This window comes from Amblyraja radiata, chromosome 1 (assembly GCF_010909765.2).
Source record: "Amblyraja radiata isolate CabotCenter1 chromosome 1, sAmbRad1.1.pri, whole genome shotgun sequence".
In the NCBI taxonomy this organism is placed as follows: domain Eukaryota; kingdom Metazoa; phylum Chordata; class Chondrichthyes; order Rajiformes; family Rajidae; genus Amblyraja; species Amblyraja radiata.
In genome coordinates this window covers 11432242-11448176 of record NC_045956.1, presented here as the reverse complement: position 1 = coordinate 11448176, position 15935 = coordinate 11432242, and the positions used below count along the sequence as shown (strand labels likewise).

General features: G+C 43.4%; 1 protein-coding gene across 5 annotated transcripts in view; it reads left to right on the top strand.

Moving 5' to 3' along the window:
• Positions 1 to 331, top strand: part of dclk2 (doublecortin like kinase 2) — a 309866-nt gene extending 309535 nt beyond the window's left edge. For all 5 annotated transcript variants that reach the window (XM_033017731.1, XM_033017725.1, XM_033017708.1 and 2 more), the window contains one exon: positions 77 to 331. In XM_033017731.1, the coding sequence (XP_032873622.1) occupies positions 77 to 256 (180 nt within the window). In that variant the 3' untranslated portion in view covers positions 257 to 331. The remainder of the gene's footprint in view (positions 1 to 76) is intronic.
• Positions 332 to 15935: the final 15604 nt, after the last annotated feature.

Below are 15935 nucleotides of genomic sequence, written 5' to 3'. Positions count from 1 at the left end.
TGAATTTTTAAAGAATATCAATGCTTTCTATATTTTTACAAAACTGCTCATACTGTCTTCCCTTTTTATTTTCCAGTACACAGCTCTCGATAAAGAAAGTCAGATATTCAGTGGTAAGCCCCAGCGAGATATTGAAGGAGTTGGTATGGTGCAAACATCTCAACCCTGTCCGGACGAAGATCCCTCTGTGTCTGGGTCCATGACCTGTCCCACTCATTCATCTGTGTCAATGCTGGCCCCTGCACCTTCTGTCTGAGCATGCTCTGCCGGCCTGCTGCAAGGAAATTAATGCATTGTGCTTTCTACAAGCATGGTATTTTCTTATTTATTTATTTTTTAAAAACTCTTTAAAGCAACTAAAATTTAAAGAGAACCACATTGAGTTAGTTTTCAACAAACGTGCTTGTAAATAGTTGGTTTTGTGTCAAAATGCTATCCGCCACTCTCCATTAGCCTGCGAACTGCATTAGGGAGTTGGGATTTCTCAGCAACAAATGTGGGAGTGAGATTGAGGTCTGATACGAGAAGCTGTGAGTGAGGTTTGACACAGGTTTAGGCGCTGTGTTACCAAACTGTTTTTCGAATGATACTTCCACCTTTCAAACCCTCATCAAGTAAACCTCTTATTCGATTGAGTTTAAACACTGTGCTGTTCAATAAATTAATTGTATCTTCTTACGGGATAAAGGAGAGAATCCTACGGCTGGAAATAGTTCTCATCTCCTTATTGGGTTTAGCAGAGTTGCTTTATTCCTGCTGTGACTTGCTTCTCCCACCATAGCTCCAGCAGATTCATTGCAGATCCTCAGCCAGAGAAAGGCAAACACAGTTTTTCTCAGTAGTAGTGCCATTTCCCCCTGGGGTCCCTACTGGTTTCCTGCTCGGAGAAGTTCCCAGCAAGTTTCAGAATCACTCATTAGGAGAGAGCCAGTTTTAAAAGAGAAATTACCGTTCTTCATTGGGGGCAGTACCTGATATATTAGCGATCCTTCATATATATGTGGCTGCTGATCTGACACGGATGAGGAAATCCTAGTTCTAAATTAGAACATAATCTGGTCATTTAAGACGGCTTCTAATTTGGAAACAGCAATCTTAAATAGACAAATTGTCTTTCATTGTAACAGTTTTTCCTAATAATGTGTTAGAAAATGCAGAGCAGGCGTCATCGCACTGGATTGCAGACCAATTACAAAACTTTGAAATGCTTAGGAAGGACATAAAACAGCAGAGAAAATGATCATGTGTAAAATTGAGTGCTTGGCAGTCTTAGACCCCCTCGTGTCCTCAATATGCACCTTTGTCATATGATTATACCTCAGCTCATTGAGGACCATTCAGCCCATTGAAACAGGTCTGTTCAACTCACTGGGCTCAATCATCATTCATCACCAGGAGAAGAAATGTGGTCACTGTCAGATTCTTTGCAGATCCTCAGTAAGAGAAAGTCAAACACAGCTTTTCTCTGTAGGTGTGCCATTACTTATTTGTGTATTGTGCCATCATTTCTACTGAGTATATCAAATTCCTCGTGCTTGAGGAATCTGCTTCAGTATATTCCAGTGTAGTTCACACAAGTATCCAAGCAAGAGTCTCGGGTATGAATGAGAGAAGGTTGTAGCCAATGAAAGGCAGGGTTCCCAGAGCAGAAAAATAAAATATTTTACAAACCTCCCAAACGTGATTAGTTCAGCAAACAATCAATGAGGTCCATGTATAAGTATAAGTATTCACTTTATTGGCATTTCACTGAGTACTTGCATACACAGAAGAAACAAAAAATTGTTTCTCATCAGTTTTGTCATCAGTGCAATTAATAAAAACAGAAATAAATACTTACAAGTTAAAAATTATCATCTCTAAAATAGAACTAAATTAGAACTAAAACAGACATTCAGACCGAATAATCGATCCCTAACATAGGGATAATTTAAAGTGCTGTTCAGTGGCTTCACCTTTACAGGTGACTAGCTGTCAAGGTGTTGGGGGGGGGGGGGGGGGGGGGGGGGGGGAGGTAGATGTGGGTGTGTGTATGGGGAGGGGAAGAAGCTGTTTAGCATCCTGCTGGTTCTACAGCTGATACTCCTGAACCTCTTCCCAGATGGCAGGAAGGAGAAGATGTAGTGGGAGGGGTGGTAAGGGTCCTTAATGATGGAGATGGCTCTGCAGATGCAGCGCTTCTGGTAGACCTCCAACAGGAAAGTTGAGGGGGGCACCAATGATCCTACTGGCTGTCTTCACTATCCTGTTTAGCTGTCTTTGTTCGTAGGCCTTGCAGCTCCCAAACCAGGAAGTGATGCCGTAGGTCAGTATGCTTTCAATGGTACCCCTGTAGAAGGTGGTACGGTGAACAGTGGGGAGGCCTGCTTTTCTAATGCCCCTGTCCCACTTAGGAAACCTGAATGGAAACTTCTGGAGACTTTGCACCACGCCCAAGGTTTCTGTGCGGTTCCCGGGGGTTCCCTGAGGTTTTTGTCAGTCTCCCTACCTGCTTCCACTACCTGCAACCTCCGGCAACCACCTGCAACCTCCGGGAACCACACGGAAACCTTGGGTGGGGCGCAAAGTCTCCAGAGGTTTCCGTTCAGGTTTCCTAAGTGGGACAGGGGCATGAGAGTCTGCGGAGGGGGGTGGAGCCGCTGCTGTGCTCTTTTGATGACTGCTGTGGTGTTGGTCGTCGAGGTCAGGTCGTCCGCCAGGTGAACTCCCAGGAACCCTCTCCACAGCAGCACCGCCAATGTATGATGGTGTTTGCCAGCCCTCCTGAAATCAATCACCATCTCCTTCGTCTCGTCCACGTTGAGGGTGAGGTTGTGAGATCTGCACCACTCTGTAAGCAGCTCCACCTCCATCCTGTATGCCGACTCATTGTTGTCACTGATGAGACCCACCACTGTTGTGTCGTCAGCGAACTCGATGATGTAATTGTTGCTGAGTCTGGCAGTGCAGTCATGGGTAAGCAGACTGAACAGCAGGTGAGCTCAGGACACAGCCTTGGGGTGAGCCAGTGCTCACTGCGATGGTTCTTGATGTCCGGCTGCCCACTCTGACTGTCTGCTGCCGCTGTGTCAAAAAGTTAAGGACCCAGTTGCCCAGTTGCAAGTGCCAGTGTCCACCTTCAACAGCTTCAGCTTCTCCACCAGCTGCTGTGGGATGATTGTGTTAAAAGCTGAGCTGAAGTCTATGAAGAGGATCCTGGCGTAGGTGTTCTTCTGCTCTAGGTGTGACAGCGCGAGGTGGAGTGTTGTAGAGACTGCGTCCTCTGTGGACCGGTTGGTTCTGTAAGCGAACTGCAGTGGGTCCAGGTCGGCAGGGAAACAGTTTTTGAAACAGTGCTGCATGACCAGCCACTAAAAACACTTCATTAATATGGGTGTGAGAGCCACAGTCGTTGAGACAGGTTGGGTCGGGATTCTTCGGGACGGGGACGAGGGTGGTACTTTTGAGGCAGTTGGGCACTACTGCCTGGCTGAGTGAGATGTTAAAAATGTCTACAAAAACATATTTTCTGATAAGATTGTTAAGGGCTTGGGCACGATAGAGGCAGGAAACATGTTCCTGATGTTGGGGGAGTCCAGAACCAGGGGCCGCAGTTTAAGAATAAGGAGTAAGCCATTTAGAACGGAGACGAGGAAACACTTTTCTCACAGAGAGTGGTGAAATTCTCTGCCTCAGAGGGCGGTGGAGGCAGGTTCTCTGAATGCTTTCAAGAGAGAACTAATAGGGCTCTTAAAGATAGCGGAGTCAGGGGATATGGGGAGAAGGCAGGAACGGGGTACTGATTGGGGATGATCAGCCATGATCACATTGAATGGCGGTGCTGGCACGAAGGGCCAAATGGCCTCCTCATGCACCTATTGTCTATTGTCTATTAACTCTGCGCAGTCCTTTAAAACGTGGACAGCTGGAGTGATTGGTCGCTGGACGATGGCAGGAGTGCTTGTGTCTGAGTGGTGTTTTTAGCCTCAAAACATGCACAAAAATCGTTTAGTTCATCTGGTAGAGAGGGGTCATTTTGGCATATCCGGAGGGAGGGGGGGGGGGGGGGGCTTGTAGTCGGTGATAGTATGAAATCGCTGCCACAAGTGACGTGTGTCTTTGTCGTTTGTGAAGTGGCTGTTTAGTTTTGGTGCATACAACCTGTGCCATACCCACACAAGCACCAGGATTCACACCTGAAAGTAGCCATCTAACAACAGTCTCCATGTTTTCCACAGCTCAAACAATCCCACACATCTCATACGCACCTTGCTACTTTCATTTGTTCACTGGATCTGTATTCTAGATGCTCTGGCATCTGTATCCAAGCTCAGTTTGCTACCTTGCAAACTCTGACTTCACAACCAGGCTCTCATAGCAGCTGATTCCACTGCTTCATATATTTAATAATAATAATAATAATATATTTTATTGTCATTGCACATAAGTGCAACGAGATTTGGGTATGCAGCTTCCATCCGATATCATAACTTAAGTAACTACTAAAATTTAGGTTTAGATAACATACAAGGAGACCATTCGACCCATCAAGTCCATGCCGGCTCTCAGAGCAACTTCATTAATCCTGACCTCCTGCCCCGTATGTGCTCCTACCTGCCACCTATCCTAGGGGCTAACGTACCTTCCAACCAAACTCTTTGGGATGTGGGAAGAAAGCAGAGTATCCAGTGGAGACGACTATAGTTAGAAGGAGAGCGTGCAGGCTTCAGCACCAAGAGCTCAGGGTCACTGGAGCTGTGTGGTGGCAGAATCATCTGCTGTACTACTATACCAAGAGCTTCGAGCCGGTGATGACACTCCAGTGATCTGACATCCTGCAGATAACTAGATTTGCTGTTGCCTCAATCCTCGGTAGTGGCAGAAACCCTGAGGGTTTTCTCAGGATGAGAGCATTCACGTCCCCACCACTACACCACCAGCAGTGCCCTTGCCTTTCAGGGTTCAGAGAGATAGATCAGCCACGATTGAATGGCAGATTAAACTCAATGGGCCGAATGGCCTAATTCCTTTCCAATACTTTATGGTCTTTTGCTGTGGTCCAGAACTGTTCCCACTCATGATAAGACAGTTCAGCTAAAGAAGTCAAGTCAAGTCAAGTCAAGTTTATTTGTCACATACACATACGAGATGTGCAGTGAAATGAAAGTGGCAATGCTCGCGGACTTTTGTGCAAAAGACAAACAACCAAACAAACTATAAACACAATCACAACACACATATTCTTTTACATAATAAATAATGGAAGGAAAAACGTTCAGTAGAGTTAGTCCCTGGTGAGATAGGCGTTTGCAGTCCGAATGGCCTCTGGGAAGAAACTCCTTCTCAACCTCTCCGTTCTCACCGCATGGCAACGGAGGCGTTTGCCTGACCGTAGCAGCTGGAACAGTCCGTTGCAGGGGTGGAAGGGGTCTCTCATGATATTGTTGGCTCTGGAGTTGCACCTCCTGATGTATAGTTCCTGCAGGGGGGCAAGTGAAGTTCCCATAGTGCGTTCGGTCGAACGCACTACTCTCTGCAGAGCCTTCTTGTCCTGGGCAGAGCAATTCCCAAACCAGATGGTAATATTTCCGGACAAGATGCTTTCCACCACCGCTGCGTAGAAGCACTGGAGGATCCTCGGAGACACTCTGAATTTCCTCAATTGCCTGAGGTGGTAAAGGCGCTGCCTTGCCTTACTCACGAGTGCTGAGGCGTGTGATGCCCATGTCATATCCTCGGAGATGTGGACTCCCAGATATTTAAAACAGTTCACCCTATCCACAGGATCCCCATTTATCCTCAATGGAGTGTACGTCCTCGGATGATGTACCCTCCTAAAGTCCATGATCAGCTCCTTCGTTTTTTTGATGTTCAAGAGGAGGCTGTTATCCTGGCACCAGAGTGCTAGACCAGCCACCTCCTCCCGTTAGGCCTTCTCATCGTTGTCTGAGATCAGGCCCACCACCACAGTCATCAGCAAACTTAATTAAGCAAAAGATTGCTCCATCCAGATCCAGAGCTGCCTGCAATGACTTTCAATGTCATCTCCGTCCCTTACATTACAAATAAACTATCATCTAACAGCCTTACTGCAGCCACTTGGGTGAGCTGCATAAAAGTAACCTCAGAGAAGTGCATGCAGGAGACACAGTAGTGGAAGAGTCTAGGACCAGAGGGCACAGCCTCTGAATAAAAGGACTTACCTTTAGAATGGAGATGAGGAGGAATTTCTTCAGCCAGAGGGTGGTGATTCTGTGGAGTTAATTGCCACAGATGGCTGTGGAGGCCAAGTCATTGGATATTATTGAAGCAGAGATTGTTTAATAAGGACTTCAAAGCTTACGGGGAGAAGGCAAGAGAATGGGGTTGAGAGGGAAAAAAATATCAGCCATGATTCAATGATGGAGCAGACTCGATGGGGCGAATGACTAATTCTGCTCCGATGTCTTATGAACTTATGACACACACCAAAGGAAAGCCCAGGATTGGGTTATCAATGATTCTATGGTTTAGCAATTTTCATCTATGCAATAGTTATGTGTTCATTTGGTTGCTTTGTAATTGTGCATAAATGGAGATTAAGATGATCAGTAGCATCTGCACCCTGCTTAAATTAGACCCAAATTAACAAGAACACAAGAAAATAGCAACAGGAGTAGGCCACCAGAGGCCCTCAAGCCTGCCACACCATTCAACATGAGTGAGTGATCGACATTGGCCTCAGCTCATGTAACAGGTCCTTATATCCCAGAATCTTTCAAAAATCTACTACCTTAACCTTAAATGCTTTGACTGATCTAGTCATATGAAATAACCATCCCCTTACTTTGTCCTCTTCATTATGACTCGCCCACTAGTGATAACATCTCAATATCTACCCTGCTAAACGCTCTTACAATTTTGAAATGATTGTTGTCTTTGTCCTTCTAGCTGGTAATGGCCAACATTTCTCATGTACTGCGGAGAAAGCTTTGACAACTTTTACCTTCCACCTTGATGAGCACCAAGGCACTGCACTTGTGATGGACTGCAGCATATGTTCAAGGTGGCTCCTAAAGGTATTAGTGCAGCACAGTGATTGCCGCTATCAATGAGTCAAAGCTTCTGCATCTCTCTGTGGAGCTACATTCACAGAGGCAAACGTGAGCTCCCTCCTCAGCCCTTACCTGAGCCTTACAGTAAATGGAGAGTTCACATAAACACCTGAGTTGAGTTCCTCAATGCAGAATGTGCATTTATTGACAATAGACAATAGGTGCCGAGTAGGCCATTCGGCCCTTCGAACCAGCACCGGCTGATCATCTTGCCTTCTCATAGTTATTGAGTCATACAGTGTGGAAACAGGCCCTTCAGCCCACCTTGCCCATACTGACCAACATGTCCCATCTTCACACAGAGAGTGGTAAATCTCTGGAACTCTCTGCCACAGAAGGTAGTTGAGGCCAGTTCATTGGCTATATTTAAGAGGACACAATAGTAATAGTACACAAGGAGCTGACAAAGCATTCAATAGCATTTTGAATCTCACACTTTGTGCTTACACATGAAGAATCAACATGCAGATGAGATACATGAAGATGCTTCAGCTTCATATCTTAACCTGATCCAGCTGGATATGTTACCAATGCCCAGATTGCTGACTGCCGTGCTTGCAAAAAGCAAATTCAATTAAGCTTTTCTGTAGGAATTTTCCAAGGCCTTTTGCTGCTGTGTAACTTTAAAGGAAACATTTTATTCGGGAATTGAAACGGAAATTACGTCAATGGAATGGGAGAGCTCCCTTGGAGATGTGTTGGGATTAACATGCCACAAACCTGGACTGTGTTGTCCATAGTTGAAGTTAAACTGTATAAAGTAGAGATTGTGTTGCATAACATTTTTAAGGTGGATTTTGTTTCCTTCAGTCACAGAGTGCCTTTTCTGGCAGCATATACTGGGCTTTCAGTCTGGATTCCCTTCAAGTGACAGCTTGTGCAGAGAGACTGCTGAGCACTTACATTAACGTCAAAAATGTGCACTGCACATTTTGAATCACTTGCATATGTGGCCCTTGAATAGTGTGGGCCTCACGGTCAGGGGCGTTTTTGTCTTGGTTAAAGTGCCCACCCTGCTGTGGGGAGTCCAAGGTGTCAGTCATCCTAAAGTTGGCTTCTTCTTTAAGTTTTCATAGTTACAGATTATATACACCGATTCTCCCATACCCTCCCTATTGTTTTCCTGAGTCCATCCCGATGCCTAATCAGTATCCTTTCCCTGCCCACTTGTTCATTCTCACCATTGCCTGACATCCTCCTCACCTAATCACCTCCCCAGTACAACTCCCATATACTCCCCGATCACCTCACGCATTCACCCCCAGATTCCTTTCCAAAGCACATTTCCTTTGCTCCTCCATGAAAGTCCTCGGACTATCCCATGAAAGGGCCTTTGGCTTAAAGCGCAGGGAGCTGTTGTAACTGAAGGCTTTGGACAAGCTGACATAGACACCCGGCACAGCATCGTTTCGAGGTGTGTTTTTGTGGGCATTGCAATTTTCCACTGACTCAAGTAGTGGAATGTGAGTTCTTCGATCATTTGCCCATGTGACATTCAACCATTTGGGATGACGTCAGGAGAAAAGTTTCAAATGGGGAGAGGCATGTGCGGAGACCAGGGATAAAGCTGAAGGATAGAACCATTTGCCTCAAGGGGCATTGATAAGATGACATTAAGTGATAAGATGACATTATGAGACATCTGGGAGAATGCTGCTTACCTCCTTTGCAATGCTCAAGTTCAAGTGAGTTTATTCTCATGTGTCCCTGATAGGACAATGAAATTCTTGCTTTGCTTCAGCACACAGAACATAGTAGGCATTTACTACAAAACAGATCAGTGTGTCCATATACCATTGTATAAATATATACACACACAAAATAAATACTGATAAAGTGCAAATAACAGATAATGGGTTATTAATGATCATAGTTTTGTCTGAGCCAGGTTTAATAGCCTTATGGCTGTGGGGAAGTAGCTATTCCAGAACCTGGTTGTTGCAGTCTTCAGGCTCCTGTACCTTCTACCTGAAGCTAGCAGGGAGATGAGTGTGTGGCCAGGATGGTGTGGGTCTTTGATGATAAATGCCAGCCTTTCTAAGGCAGCGACTGCGATAAATCCCCTCGATGGAAGGGAGGTCAGAGCCGATGATGGACTGGGCAGTGTTTACTACTTTTTCTAGTCTTTTCCTCTCCAGGGCGCTCAAGTTGCCGAACCAAGCCACGATGCGACCGGTCAGCATGCTGAGGTCATTTGGGATAGAAATAGAAAGTATCAAGTAAAATATGCAAGGATAACAATAAAAATACATTGTGGCTAGATCATGCGATTAGACATTGTTAGTACAGACCTGATCAACTGACATGTAAACCCATTTCTGAAGATCATATTTGCTAGCATAATATCAACTTAAATATTCAGACAAATTTTATACCAAAGTGAATACCAGAGCTAATTTCTGTCAGCAATGAGTTCTCTCCTTTTCAAGTCTGTGTTCAAACAAAATTCCTTCACATTGTTGGTCAACATTTGAGGATAGGTTTACATTTCACGATGACAGCCTCATTATTCAACAGACCCTAGATTTGCTCTTCAATTTTCCTCATGTTTGAAGGTTAAACACTCATTGTGTATCCAGCTCACTTGCAGGTGAAACAAATAATTGTACATGAAGAATCTGATGGTACCTGGTGCATTTTTGACAATTTGTATAAATTGGCCACTCATAATGAAAGGAAAATGCCCACTAACCTGAACCTTGCTTCTTCTATATGTTTACATTAAACAGCATCATTGGCTGCCAGTAGCTTCGCTGCCCTGGTGAGATCATCAAATGTTCAACATCATACAGAGAATGTTGTTGATGACACTTATTATCAAGGCTACCACCATCTACTGTGCTGCAAAATCGTATCTTGATTTCTCCCCTTTTTCTCAATGTCAATCAGTTGCTAGATCCAGCCTTGTTATTATTTCCAGTTGTAGCATATTTGTAAGGAAACACAAGAGGGTAGAGTTTGAATGTCGGGACCGCTTGTCAGTTCCAGTGCAATTTATGTCAAATTATGCCCGATTTAATGTCCCTTTCCCCCCCCCCTTAGTGTCTGCTCAAATTCAAAACCTGTCACAGAGTCATTATTTTTAATAATGTCATTTAAAACCAACCTATTAGTTTCTTCACTCAAAAAAAATTTGAGCTGAATTTTTAGATCTCTTTCAGAGACTTGCAAATGAACGCAATTAGTCGAAACTCCCAGCATTGATTTATTTACCCTGGGGCAAGGAGCACTTTGTGAGAGGTGCCTACTTGTACAATGTTTTTATAAAGTAGATCAAAAGATCTCAAAAATCTGAGTGGGACTGAAGGCCATTTTTGAGTGTGATTTGCTGTATTTTGTATTGGGGAAATATGCTAAATGTGCAATCAGATTGAAACGACAGTATCGAGTTCTAGAAAATGCTGCTGATCTCTGAAATATGGACCTGGGTTTGAACTTGCTCACCATAACCTTTTATGGCCCGATTAAAAATAGAGAGGAAGTAGTTAAATTAAGTGCAACCAACTTACTATTTTATCCATGCGATAGGTTATTAGAACGCCACAAGGAAAATTATGGTGCTTTAAAGATGCAAATCAGATGTTATAAGTCAATGTTTAAATGGGTTGTTAAATTACAATGAAGTGAAAACTATATACGCTATATACGTGCTGGATGATCAAAAGATAGAAACATCGGCAGGAAGATAAACAGTTGGTATATTGAAGTCATTGCAGGGTGGTTTCGCTAGTTTAAGAACACTCCTTGCACAATGTCTTGCGATACTTGCATAGGTCTGAGCACACTGTTCTAACAATTCTACATACATTAAATGAGCCATTCATTGGCACAAGTAATAAAGTTATGCCATGTAGTGGGGATCAGAATCCAGAAACGGCTGATGGATGTATAAAGATTGGCCCTTACCCAGCCAAGAACAGTTGATCAATTCTCATTTACAACAATGAATAGTCTGTGAACTTCACCAAAATGCCAATCATAATTAACAGTGTTTATTATTCATTGTAAATCAAAGTGTGTTTTATTTGTCTGTTTACATTTTGAAACAAAAGCTCTCTGTGATGGTGAAGTGGAATGGATTTGTTATGTGTAGCACTGGACAAAACACTCGAGTGATTCCAGAAATATTCCAACACTGTTTCTGGATGGACTCAAATCAGTACAAACATCTTCCTAATAAAGGCCTTTCAGAACATGTTTATCATGCGCATGTCAGGGAAATGTGACCAGTATTCTTTGGGAACCATGTTCGGCCTCTATGAATGTGAATATAAGAGTTGGAGTTTTATTTATTGGGTATTTATAGCAGTCAAGCCTGAAAAGAAAGTGTACTAGTTTTCTAAAATATTTCACTCTTTTTGGCTATGTGTCTGGTTTTCAGCATTTATCCCGTGTTACATTACAAACTTTAAAACGAGCAGTTATAACCTAGTTCTTCCACCGTTTTGAATAAACTATCCTGCACGTTACTCTAACATTGGCAAGTCTACTGCTTAACTCGTTCATTACTGAGAATGCTGACTGACATCTCATGCACTGAAGTTACTGATGCAAGAGAGTTGTTGGCCCTTGTTGAGGTCTATTGTAAATGAATGGCATGCTAATAAATGAATTGAGATATTTACATTCCTTCAGTGGAGAATGAAATCTCAATCTGGCCATCCTTGGCAATTCATTTGAGACACAAGAGATGTTGGAATGCTTGGCAATTCATTCTTTAATTTTAGCTAATTGTAGCAGCTTGTCAATTGCAGTGTAAAACATATCGGAAGAACTAGTTCCTTAAACATTGTCTGAAATAAGCTTGTATTTCCTTCTCTTTGTCAATCATTTGTTCCCATCCTAATTCTTCAGTCATGATGCTAGTTTTGTAATAGAAATTAACACAATAAAAAAATCTCCTTCGTCAACCATAGTACACTGGCTTATTTTATTGAACTATCTACCCCATGCATATCTGATAAACAGGCCCAAACTGCGTAGCCTCTCTTGCCTGGACAATCCACTTATCTCTGGAATAAGCTGATGAATCTCCTTCTGGGCTGGCTATATGATGCTACTGTATCCTTTTTTACGTACGAGGATCAACATTGTGCACAGTAATCCAGGTATGGCCTTACCAACACCCTGTACAAGTGTAACAAAACCTCCCTATTCTCTACTTTGCAATAGCCATTTGCCTTCTTATACTAACTCCTGCTAACTTCTTGTGCTTCCTGTACAAGGACACCCAGATCGCTCCAACCTACTCATTTGCAGCATGTCTTCATTTAGGTAATCACCTTCGGGTTCCTGGTACTCAAGTGCACGACTTCACACCTCCCCAAATTGAACTCCATTTGCCAAGTTTTTACTCAATCACTCAATCTATCGACACTCTGTGGCAGAAATACAATGTCCTCAGTGCAGTACAAACCTAGTTTTGTATCATATGCAAACTTGGAAATTTCACATTTCCTTTCCCCTCCAGGTCATTGGTGCAAACAGTGAACAACTGAGATCAAGAACCAGTCCCACGGTTGGGCGAGAAGAGGAATAGGTGTTGATGGGATTGGAGGAGTGGATCCATGCATTGTGCAGTGAATGGTCCCTTTGGATTGCCGTCACAAGTTCTCTTTCTTCCTTGTTGGGGCAATTTATAAGCTAGCTTTTCGACCAATTAATAACCCCAGTCCCTGTGACATGCTGTTGGACATTTTACAATGTTTATAAAAGGTAGAGGGCATAGATGTAAGGTCAGAGAAGCAAGGTGTTGGAGGCAGATACAATAGTGGCATTTGAGATACTTTTAGATAGGCACATGGATATGGAGGGATGTGAATCTTGTAGATCAGGTAGATAAATCTCTTGGGCATGATCAGATATATCTGAGGACACTGTGGGAAGCTAGAGAAGAAATTGCAGGAGCCCTGACTGTCTTGACTGAAATATATGTTAGACATTGGTGAGGTGCCGGATAATTGGAGGGTGGCTAATGTTATGCCTGTTTCAGAAATGCTGCAAGGAAAAGTCTGGGAACTGAATAATAATAATAATAATAATGGATGGGATTTATATAGCGCCTTTCTAATGCCAGTGAGCCTAAAGTAGTGGTAAGATAATGAAGAGATTTCAGAGGAGTAACATACGTATGTATTTGGATAGGCAGAGGCTGATTAGTGATTGTCAACATGGTTGTGTATCTGGGAGATCGTGTCTTACAAATTTGATTCCGTTTTTTGAAGATAACCAGGAAAGTTGATGAGGGCATAACTATAGATGTTATCTATATGGATCTGTAAGGCCTTTGATGAGGTTCCACATGGTAGGCTGGTCTGGAAGATTAGATCGCATGGCATCCAGGGAGAGCTAGCTGAGTGGATACAGAATTAGCTTCGTGGAAGGAAGCAAAGGGTGGCAGTGGAAGGTTGTTTTTCAGACTGGAGGCCTGTAACTAGTTATGTGCCTCAGGGATTGGTGCTTGGTCTATTGCTGGTTGTGGTTTACATCAAGGATTTAGATGAGAATGTGCAAGGCATGATTAGTGAGTTTACACATGACCCTAAAATACAGTAACAGGTATCATAGACATTGAAGATGGTTAACAAGAATTACAGCGGAATCTTGATCAGCTGGCCAAACGGGCTGAAGAATGGCAGATGGAGTATAATGCAGATAAGTGTGAGGTGTTGCATTTTGAGAAGTCAAACTAGGCCAGGACCTTCACAGTGAATGTCAGGACCCTGGGGAGTGTGGTAGAGCAGAGGGATGTAGCAGTACAGGTACACAAATCCCTGAAAGTGGCATCACAAATAGGGTGGTAAAAAATACTTTTGGCAATTTGCCCTCATCAGTCTGGGTATTGAGTATGTTATGTTACAGTGTACAAGGCATTGGTGAAGCTACTTTTAGAGTTTTGGTCACCCTGTTGTAGTATAGATGTGCAGCGAAGATTTACGAGGATGTCACAAGGGCCTGAGTTATAGGGAGAAATTGGGAAAGCTATGATTTTATTCCTTCCAGTGCAGGAGACTATGTGGTGATCTTATCTAGGTGTATAAAATCATAAAAGGAATTGATGGGTCAAAAGCACAGAGTATTTTACCCAGGGTAGGGAATCAAGAATCAGAGAACATAGACTTAAGCAGGGAAGGGAACGATTTAGTAGGAAGCTGAAGGGTAACCTCTTCACTCAGAGGGTGGTGGGCGTATGGAAGGAGCTGCCAGAGGAGTTAGTTGAAGCAGAGACTACAGCAATATTTAAAAGACACTTGAACAAGTACATGCATAGGAAAGGTTTAGAAGGATATGGCCCAAATGTGGGCAAATGGGACTAGCTTAGATGGGGCATCTTGGTCGGGGTGGAAGATTGCAACCTTCACGTGGTCCGCCCTGTTTCGACTAATGCAATCAACTCAACGTGCACAAACGGCAGATCAAATAGAACAAGTTGTCCAACAACTTTAGGCTGTGCACGCCACACGAAAGAAGAAGAAGGCATCTTGGTCGTTATGGATAAGTTGGGCTTGGTTTCTTGGTCCTCCAAAATATTCCAAATGGAATTTAAACTGGAGGTGGTGAAGGGAGGGCTTAAACCAGAAAGGCTGAACATCTGTTTCTCTATGATTCTATGTGTAGGCAGATTAGATTAGTTTAATATTGTGGGTCAAGGAGCCTATTGCCATGCTGACCTTGTCTACACTATATTCTATGTTTAAGTATCGCAGTGGGGTATTGTTATTACGCTTATAACGCAGTATAATGTGGATAAATGTGAGGTTATCCACTTTGGTGGCAAAAACAGGAAAGTAGATTATTATCTGAATGGTGGCCGATTAGGAAAGGGGGAGATGCAACGAGACCTGGGTGTCATGGTACACCAGTCATTAAAAGTAGGCATGCAGGTGCAGCAGGCAGTGAAGAAGGCGAATGGTATGTTAGCATTCATAGCAAAAGGATTTGAGTATAGGAGCAGGGAGGTTCTACTGCAGTTGTACAGGGTCTTGGTGAGACCACACCTGGAGTATTGCGTACAGTTTTGGTCTCCTAATCTGAGGAAAGACATTCTTGCCATAGAGGGAGTACAGAGAAGGTTCACCAGACTGATTCCTGGGATGTCAGGACTTTCATATGAAGAAAGACTGGATAGACTTGGTTTGTACTCGCTAGAATTTAGAAGATTGAGGGGGGATCTTATAGAAACTTACAAAATTCTTAAGGGGTTGGACAGACTAGATGCAGGAAGATTGTTCCCGATGTTGGGGAAGTCCAGAACAAGGGGTCACAGTTTAAGGATAAGGGGGGAATCTTTTAGGACTGAGATGAGGAAAACTTTTTTCACACAGAGAGTGGTGAATCTCTGGAATTCTCTCCCGCAGAAGGTAGTTGAGGCCAGTTCATTGGCTATATTTAAGAGGGAGTTAGATGTGGCCCTTGTGGCTAAAGGGATCAGGGGGTATGGAGAGAAGGCAGGTACAGGATACTGAGTTGGATGATCAGGCATGATCATATTGAATGGCGGTGCAGGCTCGAAGGGCCGAATGGCCTACTCCTACACCTATTTTCTATGTTTCTATGTTATTCAGCATTTATATATGTACATTAATAAGAAAAGGATCAGGAATGAGAGCCCTTTCTTAGTTTGCCTTTTTTATCCCAATATATTCTGGTCATTGCAGCACCTGGCAGACACTTGTGAATTTGCTGAGGACTTCCTGTAATGTATGTATCAGCACCACAATGGAGAATGGATTCAAGCACTCAGCCATTGGAGGAAGCTCTAAGGACTGTTTTTATTAATTCAGCACCTGGCAGTCCTCTAATGGAAACGTATGTTGCGTGTAGGAACAATGTTTGAAATATATCACTCGGAGTGGACATTTA